Raw genomic sequence first — 17,432 nt, 5'->3', positions numbered from 1 at the left:
AACCGTCAGCATACTATAAATGGTAAACTGAGTATAGATGAATAATACATTTCGGGTCTCTTTTAGTATATGTAGTAATAGGTCTCTTGGGGTGGGATTTTATTTTTAATTAATTAATAAGAAAGTTCCGATGAGTTTTTTTTTTTTTTTTCTTTTGGGAGGAAGAAGAGGGCTACAATGTCGCTATGAGGTTCAACTAGAGTTGCAAAAATTATCCTCAAATTTGAATCAAATTAACTTGATGTATGATAAAGCAGTGTTGAGTTTGTCAAAGGGATTAGGGAAATAAGAAAATCAATGGAGAAGAAAGAAAAAAAAAAAAAAAAGGCATAAAATAGGGTAAAATAAACTATTTTGCTTTACCGATGAGATTAGTTGGACTAGTTTTTTAACGTTTAAATTTGTGCAAATCTATACTAAAAATTTACAACACGTCACACATAATTGTTCATGTTAAAAAATTAATCTATTTGGTAAAATTACTTGCCTTACCGGTCGTAAAGACTCCTAACAAATAATAAATGAAGAGAGATAAAAGCTTTTTTAAGAGAGATGTCCAATTTAACGTTGGTTAGGCATAATGGATGAAAAAACTGTGTGGAAAACTATTAAATTTTTTAAATTAGGTGGCTTAAAGGGACTGGCTAGACGTAATTTAAGACATAATATTTTAGACAAATGTATATCTATAATATCTAGAAATTTTGACCTACTAGCTTAATTGGTTTATTTTATGATATTTGGAGATTTTAGGATGAGGAAATTTTATACCAATTTAGATGTCCTATTTGAAATGTATTACAGATGAAAACTTGGTGTAGATATTAAAAGAATTAAGCATAAGGTGGCTACTCAACCTTTGGATGTAAACATATAGTGCCAAGACATGCTTAATAGGTATGACGAATCGGTTTCTAGTTTTGGTGCATCAACACTATAAGAAGAAAGTAGTAATACGGTGCAAAGTAATAGAAATTAGGAAGAAGGCCACATGGACACCTAGTTAGGTTAGCCTTGATGAGTCACATGCCGTATTCGCAATAAGAAACTGAAACAACGAAACCTTCTCAAGTTTATGTACATATAAGAGAGACATTACGTGGGCATTTAATAGCATATCCTACAGCAAATAAAAGAATGAGAGGGAAAAGAGAGAGAGGAAATAAGAGGGAAAATAAAATAAAAAGAAAGTGAAGATTTCTACTCTTTACCAATTATTTGTAAGTAGACTTGTTACTGTATCACTTGAATAATAGTATATTTTTAATTTATGTGTTATTATTGACATGTTTTTATGAGTTTTAGAAAGTGTTTCTGAGTATGATGTGAATCTTGTGCTTATTATGAGCCGACTGAAATATGATGAAGGGCCAAATCTTGGAGGAATAAGAGATTCCATGACATGAGCCATATGAAAGAGGTTCTAATAACACAAGACTAATGTTATACAAGAAAGCCCTAAATGTTAACGATAAGTATTTGAAAGTGAAAATTATTTATGGTTTATTTACTGAGCTTGCGCTCATATAGTTCTCGTGATACATGTAAGTGCTAAAATAGAAGTTCCAGTTGACTGAACAAAAATAGTTCAAGATCCTATGACAAGTTAGAAGATCTTAAGAAATGAAATTTGTAATCCTAAGAATTTATTGGAAGGATAGTTTCAGTAATTGACATTATATATATATATATATACTTTTTTTATTTTTTTTATTTTGTGGTTTTACTTGTTCTAGCTAAGTTAACGTTTCTCTTGAGTTGGCGTTGTTTTTAACTGCTAGCTTAAGAGAGGTGTTACAATCTCAGTCGTAACTTTCTTGTTTCTTTCTTTTTCCTAAAAAGGTCATCACACGTATACTTTCTTTTAGCTAAAAAGTTTGCCCAACTTGGCCACTTTTTGTGGACATTTAGCATCGTTCATTTTACCGATTCGAGTTTTTAATTCTAATTTTGCTACAGTTAAAAGCTTTTGAAAATAATCACATCTAACTTTTTTACTACAGTCAAAAACTCTCATATAAAGTCACATCTCAACTCGAATTGAAAACTTGAATCGGCGAACTGAACAAGGAAGTTCATGTTCTCCACCAATTTTAAACTACATATCTTCATGAAAATTTCTTAGATGAATTATAAAAATTCCCCCTTATAATACTTTACCATATGATCTTTAAAACGTAACATATGTTTCTCCTGAATAATGAATGTTAACAAAAAAGCTTCATCCATTAGGTTCTTAACTGAAATACATTTATTTTGCTTTTTTGAGAGTATTTTAATAATTGTGTAGTTTAAAATTTAAATTTAATTTAAACTAGTTTAAATATTCAAAAAAAACTTCATATATTTTTTTTACTCACATTCGATTAATAATGGATGTATCTTAATTAAAAATTAAAATTAAAATTATTTTTAAATTCAAACTAAATTTTAAAACATAGAGCTACAAAAGTACTATAAAATAACAAATTAAATGTCAATTTCCATTAAAAAAATCTAACAGATGAGACATTTTTGTTAAGATTTCATTGTTTAGAAGGAACAGATGTTACGTTTCAAAAATTAAAGGCCAAAGTCTTACAATGAATATAGTTCAGGGGGAATTTTTATAATTAATTCTAATTTCTTACTCTTTCGAGTGCTTTCCTACTTGTGACTTGTGAGAATTTTTACCGATAATAGTTCTCACAATTAGAAAAACGCACAATAGAATTTGTTCACCATCGAGAAATTCAAGACTCAAGCATTGTTTTTTTTACAATTCAAGTTCTATTATTACAGTATTTTCTCACACAAAAATTTAAATTTAACTTTTTTATTATAGTATTTTTTTCTCACATATATAAATTTTCAACTTAAATTGTGAAGCAGACATACCCTCAATGAATCTAAACTTGCATCCTTTTCGACATCCATGTATGTTTTTAAATGTTAAAACTTAAATCAATAAATGTGGTCAAAATAAAATAAATAAACAAAGTATGAAAATCTTATCAAAATATCATACAAATCTAATGATAAAAAACCGAGTCATACTCGTAGAGTACTTTTTTTTATATTGTACCATAGAATTTTTAAATATTTTTATGAACTCATATCATGCATCATTAATTTGGAAATTTGCATGCTAAATTTAAAATTTTGTTGAAAATGTGTCAGAAGTTTGACGGCACATGAACCTATTAAAAGGGCAGATGGTGCCATTTTCTCATTAAAAAAAATTCTAAAAATTAAAGGTTGGTTAATTAACAAAAAAATAGAGAGGATTTTTCTTACATTTTTCTGTAAATTTACGCATTGGGACATTTTCGCTCTCTCTTACTTTCAATTCCCACTAAAAAAAATTAATAAACTCACTATTTAAATGCACGATTAGATTTTTATATTTTATTCTTAATTAATAATTTTTTAATTAAAAAATATTAATTAAGAGTAAAAAAATAAAAATTTAAGACACATAAATGAGTAATTGTCTCATTAGGAGGTATTTTTCTCCTTTTCTATTTTATCATGTATCTTGAAAGTTTCCGTTTTCAATTGATAAAACAACAGGCTCAGTGAACTCTCCCATAGTGCATTGAAACACGGACAGAGAGACGCCTCAGATCGACAACAACTGAGCGGCACTGACTGAAACGATCGAAAAAAACTGCCGAAAGATGGCAAAACTGTCAATCGATGAAAGCGAGCTGTCGCTTATTGGCCAATTCTCTACCCTTTCTTTCAGCCGGTGACCAAAAAAAGACAACTGTTTGCTTGTCCATATGTTCTCCGGTGCCGCCGCCATTGGTTCCTAACTTTCTTCCCCACACAATTTGTGATGAAACCCCTACATGCTCTCCAACTTTCTGTTTTATTTTTCTTTTCTTTTCTTTTTTAAAATCATAAGTGAAATAATATGAATTTCACTTCTACGTTTCACTTATATGTGTGCGTGAGATGTCGAATTACGTTTTTTATTTCTACATATTATATTATATTAGAAGAACTGTCTTATAGGAAAAACAATAAAAAAACCTATCATATACATATATAAATATATATTAAATATAAAGAATACCTATTAAAAAAGAGTGAAAACTAAAAACGTCATAAATAAATATTATTTTATTTCTATTTCTGTTGTAAATTTATCTCATATTATTAATAACTTACGAGTTATTTTTTTATAACCCACAAGTTATCTTTCATAATCTGTTCGTAATCTGTAGATTATTTTGAGTAATTTTGATAAATACCATTTAAAAGTATATCGTCAAGATTTTTACTTTTCACTCTTGATTCATAACTTTTTTAGTCAAATAATTACACTAACAAAAATATATTTATTAATGAGACGTTTAGTTCATAGATTATAATCATGATATTAGAATAATTTTCGATTTACGTGTATTTTTTGTGAGAGAAAACACTGTAACAAACCACGAACCATGATTCGAATCAGAATATGAATCCCCCAACCAAACACAGTAAGAGTAAAAATTCAGACTTATACACTCTTAAAAGTAAATTCTTCATTTTTTTTTTATTATTTTTCACAGTGATATCAAAATTTTATGTAATGACATAAATAACAGAGCGGAAAAAAACAACACTTAAAATTTTCTCATTAAAAAAACGCTAGCAGTATACCAATTAGGGCCACTCCCGCAGACCGAAACCAACCTAAAAATTTCAGTCGCTAATCAATCAGTTTCCTACTGAACCGACCGATGAACACAAATGTAATTCATTTTCCAATGCTAAAATAGTTCGTGACAAAATTGATTAAATTTGCATTCAGAGAGAGTTTGGGAAATGTAGGGGAAACAAAACCCGGCATTCTATACACTGTAATCTCATATACAGTGAGTGAAGTATGACAATAATATCAAAAACCTACACGAGCAAATATAAATAATACAATTGCCTTTCCAAAATCATAGTTGAGAAAAATTTCTGTATCCAAGTCTAACTGCACTTGTAGAGCACATTCGAACTGTTTATGCAATCCTTAAAGACAACTTTTTCTTTTCTTTTCTTTTTCTTGCAACCATCAGCATAATTAGACTTTCCAGTTAAATCAAGTTCCATAAATGTAGTTTGTGGAGAAAGAAGCTAGTAATGATGTACAACAGCAACAGGGCTTTCGTGTGGCCGCAGAGAGGAAAAATGTACATCACTTCTTCAAAAGCTTCTGAGAGAAAATCCGCTTCGAATACGGGCTGTTGCGGGAGACTGCCTTGTGAGGCTCAATCGCTTCGACCAACGAATTGCGCAAGTGGCCCTAGTTTGATGGATGAAATTATTAAAAAAAAAAAAAAAAGGTTTTAAAGGCTAATAAGAAATGCTACCGATGCAGAACTTGACAAGGAAAAACATGTGCAATCTTAGGTAGTGATTAAAAGAATTAAACTAATTAAATTGACCTTTAAACTATTAATTAGTAAATTTTGCATGTGAAAGAGATGCAGTGAAATTTCACAAAAGATCAATCAATCAAACCTTAATAATTTTCATGCTAGCACCCTTGTGCGGTCTAAATCTTAGGACGCAAGTTTCGCTTAAATCCATGTTTTCAAAAGAAAACACAAATAGTAAAATACAGGGTAATAAAAGGTCCAAACCTGAGAAACTTTAAGAGCTTTTTGAATTACATAGTTTGCGTGTGGATCTTGAAGCAAGTCTTCAAAGGGCCGGGCAGAGAGTAATTCGTGAATGATTGTTGATCGATTCTCATCATCAAATGTTTCAAGGCATTTTTCAACGACGTGGCTGCTGAATTTCTGAGTTGAGAGACACACATAGTTCCCTTTCAATTGAGAGACAATCGTGGAGGTGGCAGATGGATTTCTCAAGTCCAAGATAAACTGAACAACATAATTTCTGTGATAACAAAAACCAGTCACAAAGATTCGAGTTTAGAAACATTAAATAATCAGAACTCACAAAGATGAATTGTGAGGGACAAAAAAAAAAAAAAAAAGATCATGAAAATCAACATTCTTGTATGTTTTGAGGACAAAACACTGACTAATTCCCCCATTAGTCCTCCAGAGATCCCATTGTAACAATGCTGATCTTAACAATAAAAAGATTTAAATAATTAGTAGGATGATTACGAAGGTTGTATGGTGCACAATAAATCGTCAATCATCCTGCAATACTAAGCAGCCAATAGTATACCAGCAGATAATTAATAAAACATTAGCATAGCGTTTCTCTTTAATAAGTCTCATAAGAGTATACCACTGATAATATATTGTGCCAGAACTTTGAAGAAATTACCCATAAGCATCTTCAGCAAGCAGAAGTGCGTTGTCCGATATTTCTGAGACCAAGTTTTCTCGGTGCTCCCCAGTAGAATGATGGATGCATCGTTGTAGAACACAACATCCATGTTGATGAGTTGCAATGCTGACACAATTCTTTGCCGCACCATCAAATATGAACTGCCAAACACATTGAAAGAAATGTTTGCTATATGATACTCTGATCGAATAACGAACATCAAAACACGTGTAAAAAAACATTATGCAACTCAGACTCTAGCTAGTTATCATGATAGAAGCTTATTATTTAATTTTATAACAACTACAAATTCCACAATGTTAAACATCTCTGTTGTTGTCAAAATGTGACATTTCATTATCTAAATAGTGGTTCCAAACTTAGCATACACCAGTTGAAGTGGACAACAATTGACACAATCATTACACGCTTCATCATATAGAATATCAAGAGTTTATTCCTATTTTGACCCACAGATTTCTAAAATGTTGATACAGAGGAACCTATAACGATTTTTAAAGTGAAAAGTTTAACCTTAGTCTATACGGCCAATTGAACCTATTGGCTAACTCAGCAAAGAAGGGAGCAGCTTTGTTATGCTGTGACCATTAATCAGATTCAAAATAACCTAGGTTTAAGCCATCACTTGTGTTTGAACTGTTCGAGTCTATTAAGTCTACAGAGTTTTGCCGGTTTCACTATAATATAGATGTGTATCATCTTTCAAGCTTCATTTTCATATTGCCAAAAAGAAAAGTGACTATATTCATCTACGCATTTTCTTGCATTATATAGTCTCAACGTATTCACACGCCTTGTACCACAAAATTTTGAATATTTAGTTATTATCTGTAATATTTTCTTTCTGGACTTGAAGGATACAAAGAGAATTGGCTTTCATCATTGCTTCAAATTCAAGATCGTGGCATTGTTTGTAGCTAGATGTCCTTAGATCACAACAAAACTCTCTCTGTGACCACAGAAACACAACACTTAGCAATTTGGTAGCCGTAACTGAGGGGGGGAAAGATTGACCCTCTTTACCGACCTTTTCCTTTGATAAGCCACTTTAACTAATGTTAGTGGAAAGCAATGTTGGTACATGCAGTGCCTTGACATTATTTTTCAACTTTCACAGTCTGATAAGACTCAGGTATGCAGCTTATAAGGACAACTTTTATATATTTAATAGAACTCAGTTTATAATTTACTCTGGAATATGAAAGCAAACACCCTAATTTAAAAAAAAAAAAAAAAACACACACAAAGTAAATACAAGATTGTTTGGACTTTTCCTGATTACAAAAAGGATTAATAGAAAATGAAGTACAACTAAAAGAAAGAGACAGTAGTAAGGCAAAAAGAAAAGGTTGGGCTCTATAAAATATTGGTCTACCAGTCCTCAACATAGAGATGGATAGAACACCGAGATTTCTAAATTTTGAAGAGACAAACATCAACTAGACAGAATGCAGTTAATCCAGTGATTCAATGATAAGCACAGGAAGTATGTTCAAAGAACATTATAGCTGTAGCAGGAAAATGTATCTCCAAAAGGTTTAGTAGTAGCTATGATCTAGCTGATTTGGGAAAAGCACACGCAACAAAATGAACAACAAACACATTAAAATAAATGGAATTTGAGCATAAACTATGGAAAGTTTTAGAGTATAAGCATATAAATATGATGATTAAAAACTATTAAGGAACATTTTAACAATGCTCAGAGGAGGCAACAGAGGATATAAAATAACAAGTTTGGTATTGACAAATAATGCATATTTTAATAATCCAATAGCATACATGCTAAACGCGTCAAATACAAAAATATTCACCTTATTATCTTCATTGCTAAGGCATTGCAAGCAGCGCTGAACAACATGGTTTCCATTCAGGTCCTTGATCAGTGCAATGAATCCTGGTTCAAGAGCTGATACAAGCCGTGAAACTTGGTGCCTTGTTTTGAGAGTCTCTACCAACTTCTGCACGGAGCGAGTGCTGACAGAGGAAGCCAAGAATTATCAAAAGAACATAAGCAAAAACATCAAAATGCAATTCATTTTATAACTTCTTACCCATGAGTGTTCAAAGATATTCTAACAAACTCCCCCGGCTTTGCAGTTACCACGAGCAAAATCTGCGTTCTCTGTTCCTCATTGCACACATCTAACAACTTCTGCATAAGGTAATTTCCAAATGGATTCATCATGAGTTCAACTGCATTGCCAATGATCTCATCGAATATTATTTTTACATCTTCCCGAGGACCCTCATCTAATATCCTTTGCAAGAATCGACAACCGTGCTGATCCTTTGCTAGTAGGCCTATATAGCCGCGAGCATCTGCCAGGGAGTTGCACTTGGATGGCAGGAAAAATGGTAAACACATCCTTGGACTCCGAGAATTTTCATAAATCTCAGTAATCCGGCGCCTGCCATCTTGCCGAGACCTATCTAGGCTTGCACCAATGTCACGTGCGGTACACCTATTGTGACACGGATTGACAATGTAATTTATACCTTCTCCATGAGTTATGAAGCTATCCTCACCAGTGTAAAAAGCCTTGGGATGACCTTGTGGGACTCGGATGCCCGAATATGATGCTCTAGTCGTCCCATTAGTTGCCAGCGGGCCATACATCAAACTTTCAACACTTGAATGAGGAGGCCTTATCCTAGTCACTTGTTCAGAATTAGGAAAATTCATCAAAACTCTGTCCTCAGGTAAATTCATCACATTTGCCTGCAACCGAAACAAAGCATCAGCAGCTCCACTGAAAGTAGTGGCTCTGCTAGCCAATGGACTCCCAATCTGGTGATGGTTACTTGTCTGCTCCTTCATATTCTGCCATGGAGAGCTCATCGGGCCATTAAAGTAATCGAATTCCGAAGATAACGCACCACGCGCAGCAGGAGCAAACTGCAAATCCAACGGATTTCCCATTCTATAATCCTGCTGCAACCCCAACAATTTTGGACTCATTTGGCCTTTAAAACTCGCAGCATTTCCCGTTACAGGGGATTGAAACCCCGTGTCATCAGAAAATTCTCCATTGAAACTCTTGCAAAACGATAAAACATCGACATTGCCTCGATTATTTCCGATCGAAGAACCATTACCTAACTCTATGAAGCTAGAAGCATCAAGTTGTTCATCACTTATGTACATTTTTCCGAGATTTGTACGCAGACTCAGTTCATCAATTAACCTCTCATTTGTGTTGTAATTATTCCTAATGGGTGAATCTGGTATTTTTGGATTGTGGGGAGTTCTAATAGGCATGTGGGACTTGAATTCTTCCAAGGAAGGAGGAGTTGGTGATCCATTGTCAGGAAAAGAATGGCCAACAGAGAACAAGCTTGAGGAGGAGCCATTTGATGTCAAAGAAAACACACTATGAGGAGATGAAGCACATGAATACATACGGTGATGATGGTGATGATGGTGATGATTCAATGGTGATCCGTTGTCATACATGTCACCATGAAAATGATGATCATGATGATGATTATATAGACGGTGACGATTGTGTGATATTTCAAGAGAATTGTCATCCATTAACATTCCAATCTCTTTCTGCATTCTCTTTTTTTTTTTTTTTTTTTTTTTTTTGGTTCTAAATCTTTTTCTCAATCTCAACGCCCTCAAACACCAAAAGACCAACAAACAAACAACAAAAAGAGAAACACCAGAACAAGAAAAAAACACACACACAAACAATGAAACCAAGGCCAGAATCACGAAGAGACCCACATTAGATATTGATTGAAAGAGGGAAAAGCAAGGAATACCCAGAAGAGATTACCACTTTTTATCAACTGGGTTTTGCTCAGAAAAACGAAATGGAGATGATGGTGGTGGTTCCAGTTGATGTGAAACGAATTTAGGTTTTTTTTTTTTTTTTTTTTGGGTTTTTTTTGTTTCTTTTGTGGGAAGTCTGTCAAGTCGGTGAAGCATGCAAAGATTGAAGGATTACTTATACGGTTACTTGGGACCGTAGATATACATAAACTCTCACGCCATTAAAGCTGGAGAAGAAGAGACCCTTATATGGCCTATTTATATATTTGGGAAATATATATACGCACACACGGAGAAAGAGAGCAAAGAAAAGAGAGTCCTATTCTTCACCCTGTGTATTTATTTATTGTTATTATTATTTAAAAGCATTTACTTTTAACTTTTTTTTGTTGTTTTCTTGAATAAAAAAATATTACGAAGCTGACACTCTTTGCCGATGCGTGTAAAACACGCTCTATATGGGAGGGGCCCACCTTGCTCGGAACCGCAATGAGCGTTTGTGATTTGGTTGCTTTTTTTTTCGCTTTAGGTAGATGTCGTTTCCTCTTGGCGCGTAGATAGTATAATTTCGGTAATTTATTGGAAAATAAAAAAAAGTACTTGCCGGTTTTTAAATCTAAGATAAGACTAACATATATCTTTATTTTTTTTGGAAAATATCAAATCAAAATCCAAACGGCAATCAGCACTTTTTGTTCCTTCTTTTTAGTTACATGATAATGGGAGAGCGAAATAGAATAGGGATTTTCTCGTGTGTTCTTTTTTCTAGAACATGAGTGTTTTTTATTTATTAATCATTGAATTATATTAAATCTGATTAAAATTTAAATTAGATTAAAAAAGTTATATAAATTTAATGATTAATAAGTAAAGAAAACGAGTATTTTTAAAAAAGATAAAACACCAGAGAAATTTTTAATAATATATTCAATAAAGTTAAGAAAAAGTCTATATCTGTACAATATTACTAAAGAAGAATGGAGTTTTGAAGCTTAGTAACGAAACGTTTCGTTACTTTTTTTTTTACTTTGCTGGGAAAAAAATTTGGTTTGACGCGCTTTAGTGAGTCCACCACGTGTCGCGCAACGATTGGTTGGTTTATGAGGTGAGATCCACGTGAGAATCTTTTGAACCATCGGATCAAAACACGTGCCATGTGTCACATCACGATTGGCCGAAGAGAGGGCGCAATCATAGTGTAACACCTCAAAAATTAAATATGATTAATTAAGATAATTAAGATTTATTAGTGTGTCTAATATAGTTTAATTAAATAATTATGTTCATTAAATATTTCTGATATGTAAATTTAAATATTTCTAAGAGATTTAAATATTTTTAGTATTTATATTTCATCCCAAAAATATATGTAGACACACTTTCTAGTATACTTTTATAAATATCTTTTGAAAATATCATGCTTTTTCCTTTATTTCTTTTTCTTTCTTTCTTTCTTTCCTTCTTGTGCGTTCTCTCTCACTCTCCCTGTCGTTTCTCTCTCACTCTCGCTTTGTTGTTTCTTTCTCTCTCTCTCTCTCGTTCAAAAATTTGTCAAATCTTCCGAATCTTGAACCAAAGAAGAACTTCAAGGAATTTCTAACGTCAAGAGAAGGATTTGGGGTAAGATTTCTGAATAACTTATCTTGAATCTAGAATTTTTCCGTTAGAAAAACCTATTTTTAGTTTAAATTGGATTTTGATGGCTTTTGGGTAAAATCACGGTGACAATTGGAGAAAATTGGTTCTTTGGACTTGATTTGTTGTCTAGAACCTGGATTTGTTGAGTTCTTTTGAAAATATCTCGGATTTACAGGTTTTGGCCTGATTTTCTTCGGATCAGCCATGTCGGCCATCTTGTGTAGCCCCCATCGGTCGACCGGACCGGTCGACCGGTTCCTTCTCCACCGGCCGACCGGTGGAGAATAACTTCTCTATCACCGGTTGACCGGTGTACACGTGATTTGAGCTGAATTTGTCTAAAAACCTTGTTTTGACCTTGGTTTTCATAAAGAACCCAAATTAGCTTTATTTGGGAACTTAAAGTAGATGGATTAGCATATTCAATCTATGTTTTGATATCAAAATCCTTGAAATGATGATTTGAAACATGAAATAATTTATGAACTTGGAATTGGATTAAGGCACACTAATAGGAAATCGAAGTGTATAATTAAGTTTAATTTGCTTTAGAAATGAGAATTGAATCCTAAAGCATTATTTTGTATCAATGCTAGTTGAAGAATCAAATTGAAGGCTTTGAGGAAGTGGAAGCCGGAGTAGTGCAACGCTAGTAACAAGTTTGGCACTTGAGACGTAGGATTCCTTATCATTTTATTTGATAGCATGTTTTTAAAGAGTTTTGGCGTTACAAATGTTTTAAAGAAAGGACATGTTTGTGAAAGAAAAACATTTTAACACAATAGCTTGATTTTAGCTATTGGAATTATAATGAACTATTTCAGAATTTTAATGAATGATTTCTTAAGATAAGATATATTGCGAACTGGTAAGCCCGCTGATGGCCTAGAAAGGATATGTAGCTAGTATCTTCGGGGGCAGAACCCAGACCTGCCCACTACGGTGGTGATAGGCTTGTGCTTGTGGTTGTTTAAGTAATTTATCATAGTATAAATTACTTGTTGGTGCCTGTTATACATAAATTTTAGTTTATATTTCATTTCAGAAAAAGAATGTTAGGTTCCGGCTGTTGTGTCGGAATTGAATATCTTTATTTATTTACTTGTTTATAAAGTTTATTTTAAATTACATCCTATTGGGCCTTCTACTCACGTTTTATTTTGTTTCTATAAATATTAAACCCCTCACAGGCGACGCTAGAAGCAACATTATGTAGCTGAAGTAGTTGCTACTGTCTGATCAAGTGAGGACTTTGCACTTTTCCATCCCTGTGTACAAATGTAAGGATTGTAAATTCTAAGATTATCAACTTTGAATATTGAGACTGTGGTTGATGTCTGTAATGTAAATTACATGTTCATGTATGTACAATATTGTATATCCAGTGGGTGAACCCTAAATGATGCCAGAGGCTCAGTTTTTAAACCTCTTTTATCAGAAAATGTGAAAGTCCCCATCACTTGTAATTAAATTTCAGTAAAATGTGAGGTTTGTTTAGAAATTTCCTTGATATTTTACTTTTGGTTTTGATTATTATGTTTCTAAATGTTTAATTACTTTCTTAATCATATTTAATTTCTAAACGAGCATCCACGTCACTAACCTCTGCTTTGGGGCGTGACACATAGAGCTCACCAAATTGGATTACGAGTGGAAAAGTGGTGGTCCATAGCCTTGTCACGTGACGTCGATAGTTGGCTGAGGTAGGTTAGTGGCGGGCCCCATTTGGCGTAGAAAGCTTGCACCTCTGCTCCTCTAACGTGTGACTGTTGGTGTGTGCCATTTGGTTCGTCCATCCTTTTGATCCGACAATAGAAAAAATTCTTTTTTAATTAATTATTAGTATTTATTATATATACTTATTACTTCCTCGCTTATTTGTGGTCCAATTTTATTCGTTTTGCACTAAATTTCTGATACCGATAAGGTGAAAATGTTATAGATAATTCGAGTAAAAAATTTAAACAAGAATGCACCAAACTAAAATAAAATTACACCAAATTATCTTATGATCTTTCTTTCATTTTGTTTATGTTTCTTTTGTGCCATTTTTATTTTATTGTTTCTCCTTTCTCGGTGCTACTCAAATAAAATCCTATAAATAATTCAAATAAAAAATAACATTAAATAAAAATACATTAAAATAAAATAAAATCACCATCAAATTAAACAAAACAAAATAAATCTAATTTAAAACACAAACAAATAAACTAAATTTTTTCCTGTCTTTTGCTTTGCATCTTTCTCCCTTTTATCTTCATTTCTTTTATTTGTCTTTTTTTTCTTCTTTTTTTTTTCTTAAAGAAAAAAAACCAATTCATATGACCGTTATTTTTAATGAATCATGCGGGGAGGGCGCAAATGGCACTACAACATTGGCACGGCCTCAGCAACTTTGTCGCGAGCAAAGAGATAAGGTGAGCAAGAGAGAGAGAGTGTGTGTGTGAATGAGAGAGAAAGAAAATGATGGGGGAGAGAGTGAGATAGCGTGGAAAGAGAAAGAGGGGGCGTGTGAGGGAGAGAATGAGGGAGAGATTTTTCTTTTTTAATTTCTTGTAAATTGACGATTTACCGTAAATGATTGATTTACTTGGTAAATCATTCATTTATCAGGGTGTATACTAACAAACATATTATATTTAATTTGGTAAATAGAGGATTTACCTTGTAAATGATAGATCTACCAATCAAATAGAGAATTTGATGTTGTAAACAATAAGTTTATTCTTGATAATTGACAATTTACCGTAAATGAAGGATTTACTCGGTAAATTCTTCATTTACCAGTGGTGTATATTAAAAAAATTTAAAATTTAGGTCAAAATGTAATTTTTTAAAAATTGTGGAGTTTAGTAGCCAAACAGAGACTTTAATGTTGTAAGCAGTAAGTTAATTTCTGCTAAATTGATGATTTACGTGGTTAATCTATTATTTACTAAAATACACAAATTGGGGTTTTCTAGTAAATGAAAGATTTATGAGGTAAATAAAACATTTAACATATAAAAATAAGCGTAAAATTAGAATACTTATTGGGTGGTAAATGATGCATTTACTAAGGCATCGTTCAGTTCGCGGATTCGAGTTTCTAATTCGAGCTCAGATGTAACATTTTCTGAGAGCTTTTCACTGTAGCAGAAAAAGTTGATGTGACATTTTCTGAGAGCTTTTTACTATAGAAACTTGAAACTGAAAACTCGAATCGGTAAAATGAACGAGGCCTAAATAAATTCATCATTTACGTAAATGATAGATTTACCTGATAAATCCTTCTTATCAATGTGTATATGCAAAAAAGGTTTTAAAATTTATGTCAAAATGTAATTTTTAAAAAAAATTAAGGAGTCAAAAAATAATTTTGAAAAACTTAAGGGGTTAAAATATAATTCTAAAAACTTAAAGGGTTAAAATATAATTTTAAAAAAGGAATGGGTCAAAATATAATTTTAACAGAGTTAATATTTACTAAATGAAATATTTATCGGGTAAATACATTTACCGCATAAAAATAATATAAGGGTAAAATTAGAACACTATGTATTAAAATTTTAAATTATGTTGTTTACCACAATTAAACTAATGAAATTGTCTATATGTTACCATTTCTCTGAGGAGTTTCTCTAGTAGGCTAATCTTATTGGTAGTTTTAGAAACTGACTATTGGATCAAATTAAAATCACATCATATTAAAAAAGTATGATACAGATCTCACGGTTGAAAATAAAAAACTATCATTAGTTCATTTATTATGGTCCTACTCGAGAAGCTCATCAATAATAAATAATAGATAACATATGTCTTTAACTGTAACATGATAACAATAAGATATTTTATGAAAATTTAGGCATAGTCGATGCACAATTTTTTTAAGGAGATGAGCCAAATAACATATTTATTTTTTTAAGATCCAAATACCATATTTATTGGGACAACATAAATTAGTAGCAGGAATTTGAAGAAATAGAAAATAATAAACATTTCTTATACCCATAAATTCGTAAATCTCATAAATCTCCTGTCACTGTCTTCTTGCTCATCTCTTTCGTCGATGGTAGCACCAACACCGGTATTATTCACTAATGACAGATAATACTCACCATGTGACAGAAACATCAGTTCATTTATAGTTTCCAATCATTCGGTGATTAAAACTTGGAATTGAAAATGATTTGTGGATGAAGAAGACCAACTGAAAATGATGGATTGGTTATGCTCAATTCTGCTTTATTTACTACAAAATAAACGATTTTTTTTTTGGGGTGTAATTTTAGCCATATATATAGTTAAATTAGAAAAAAAAAATGATGCTCAAAATTAAAGATGGCAACAAAGTGGGGCGAGAGCGGAAAATAATTTCTCATCCCCGCCTCTCTAAACTATCTCCATTCTTGTCTCCATTCCCGCTTAAAGAAAGGCAGGGCCGGAAGAACCATCTTCATATTTATCGTATTTCTCATCAAATAGAACTATTTATTTACAAATTATTACAGCTTAAAAATAAAAATAGAATAGAAATTCATTACAAATTTATGCCAAATTTAAAGGTTTCATAATATAAACCAAATTCTAAGCACATACAAATTAAATCTTAATAGTATAGCCATTAAAAAAAACTTAGTTACCTTTTTTTTTTTTTTTCTTTTTTAGTAAAAAATAATTTTAAATAATTATATATATTTACATAATCAAGGTGGAGGTAGGATAGAGAGTGCTTTTTTTAATTCCTGTCCCTGCCCTGTCAAGACTCGAGACTTAAATTTTGTCATCATTCCCACCCACGATAATTGTCCTCCATCCCCATTTTGTTCGAGACGGGACCCATTCTCGTGGAGAATATTGTCATTCTTACTTAAAATTTAAAATATCATTCAAAATAGGATAATTTGAGTATTTAGCAAGGTATTAAAGTTAATGTAAATTAACATGTCATTTATATAGAGTGATTGAGAAAAAAACTTTTTTATTTTTTAAATAAGTTACTCTTAGGGTGCATTTAGTTACATTATTGAACTGCTCTGATGGAATGGTTATAATAATAGGAATAGAACGATAATAGAAATTGAATGGTTATGTTGTTTAGTTAAGACATTGGAATAACTAATTTTAAAGGAAAATTAGACCTATAAAAATTTAAACCTACAATAACATAACAATCACAATTACTATCTAGTTTAATGATTTTCATCCAAAAACTTAAAATAATAAAGAAACTTTTTTAAAATTGACTCTTATAAATCAATGTGAAATTAATATTGTCCTATATGTTTAACCTTTTTTCTCTTGTTTTTAATTTATTTACTTTGATAAAAAAAGCAGTTATAATTATAAAAATCAATAGTAGAAAAATAATTGTTTTAAGAACTGATCCTTATAAATTAATGTAAAATTAACATTGCCTTATATGTTTAACATTGTTCCTTTTATTTTTAATTTATTTATTTTGATAAAAAAACAGTTATGATTATGAAGTCAATAGTTGAAAAATAATTATAAAAAAAGATACTTGCACTTTTTTTTTTTTTTTTTTTTTTTAAATAAAAGGGCCATCTAAGAGACATCTTTTCACTTCAGGGACTTTATTATATTGAAAAAACAAACAAATTGGATTATAGGGACTAATTTTGAAGGGACAAAATAATGTGGGACTATTCGTGAATTTATTTTTGTAGTCTTAAGTTTAAGTAGGCTCGTTCTTCAGTTATTGAACCCGTGAACTGGCATT

General features: G+C 31.8%; 1 protein-coding gene across 1 annotated transcript; it reads right to left on the bottom strand.

Moving 5' to 3' along the window:
- Window positions 1–4,794: 4,794 nt before the first annotated feature.
- LOC21400217 (pumilio homolog 9) lies at window positions 4,795–10,386 on the bottom strand. Its single transcript, XM_010095865.2, has 5 exons — window positions 8,346–10,386; window positions 8,106–8,268; window positions 6,268–6,431; window positions 5,607–5,865; window positions 4,795–5,266 (listed from the first exon to the last, which is right to left on the bottom strand). The coding sequence occupies exons 1-5, from the start codon at window positions 9,851–9,853 to the stop codon at window positions 5,159–5,161; spliced, it is 2,202 nt and encodes a 733-aa protein (XP_010094167.1). The 5' UTR covers window positions 9,854–10,386; the 3' UTR covers window positions 4,795–5,158.
- Window positions 10,387–17,432: the final 7,046 nt, after the last annotated feature.

Source organism: Morus notabilis, unplaced genomic scaffold, assembly GCF_000414095.1.
Source record: "Morus notabilis unplaced genomic scaffold, ASM41409v2 Scaffold1219, whole genome shotgun sequence".
Classification (NCBI taxonomy): Eukaryota; Viridiplantae; Streptophyta; class Magnoliopsida; order Rosales; family Moraceae; genus Morus; species Morus notabilis.
Note: the sequence above shows the minus strand (reverse complement) of the source record. Positions and strands in the feature narration are given on the sequence as shown.

What these genes read in the sequence shown, in the direction of transcription:
- LOC21400217 (XM_010095865.2), bottom strand. Translation starts at nt 9,853, where the DNA reads ATGCAGAAAGAGATTGGAATGTTAATGGATGACAATTCTCTTGAAATA. An exon ending in CTTGCTGAAGATGCTTATGG is followed by an intron (nt 5,866 to 6,267) that starts GTAATTTCTTCA and finishes TTGTTATCACAG; the next exon opens with AAATTATGTTGTTCAGTTTA. An exon ending in AAGCTCTTAAAGTTTCTCAG is followed by an intron (nt 5,267 to 5,606) that starts GTTTGGACCTTT and finishes CCATCAAACTAG; the next exon opens with GGCCACTTGCGCAATTCGTT.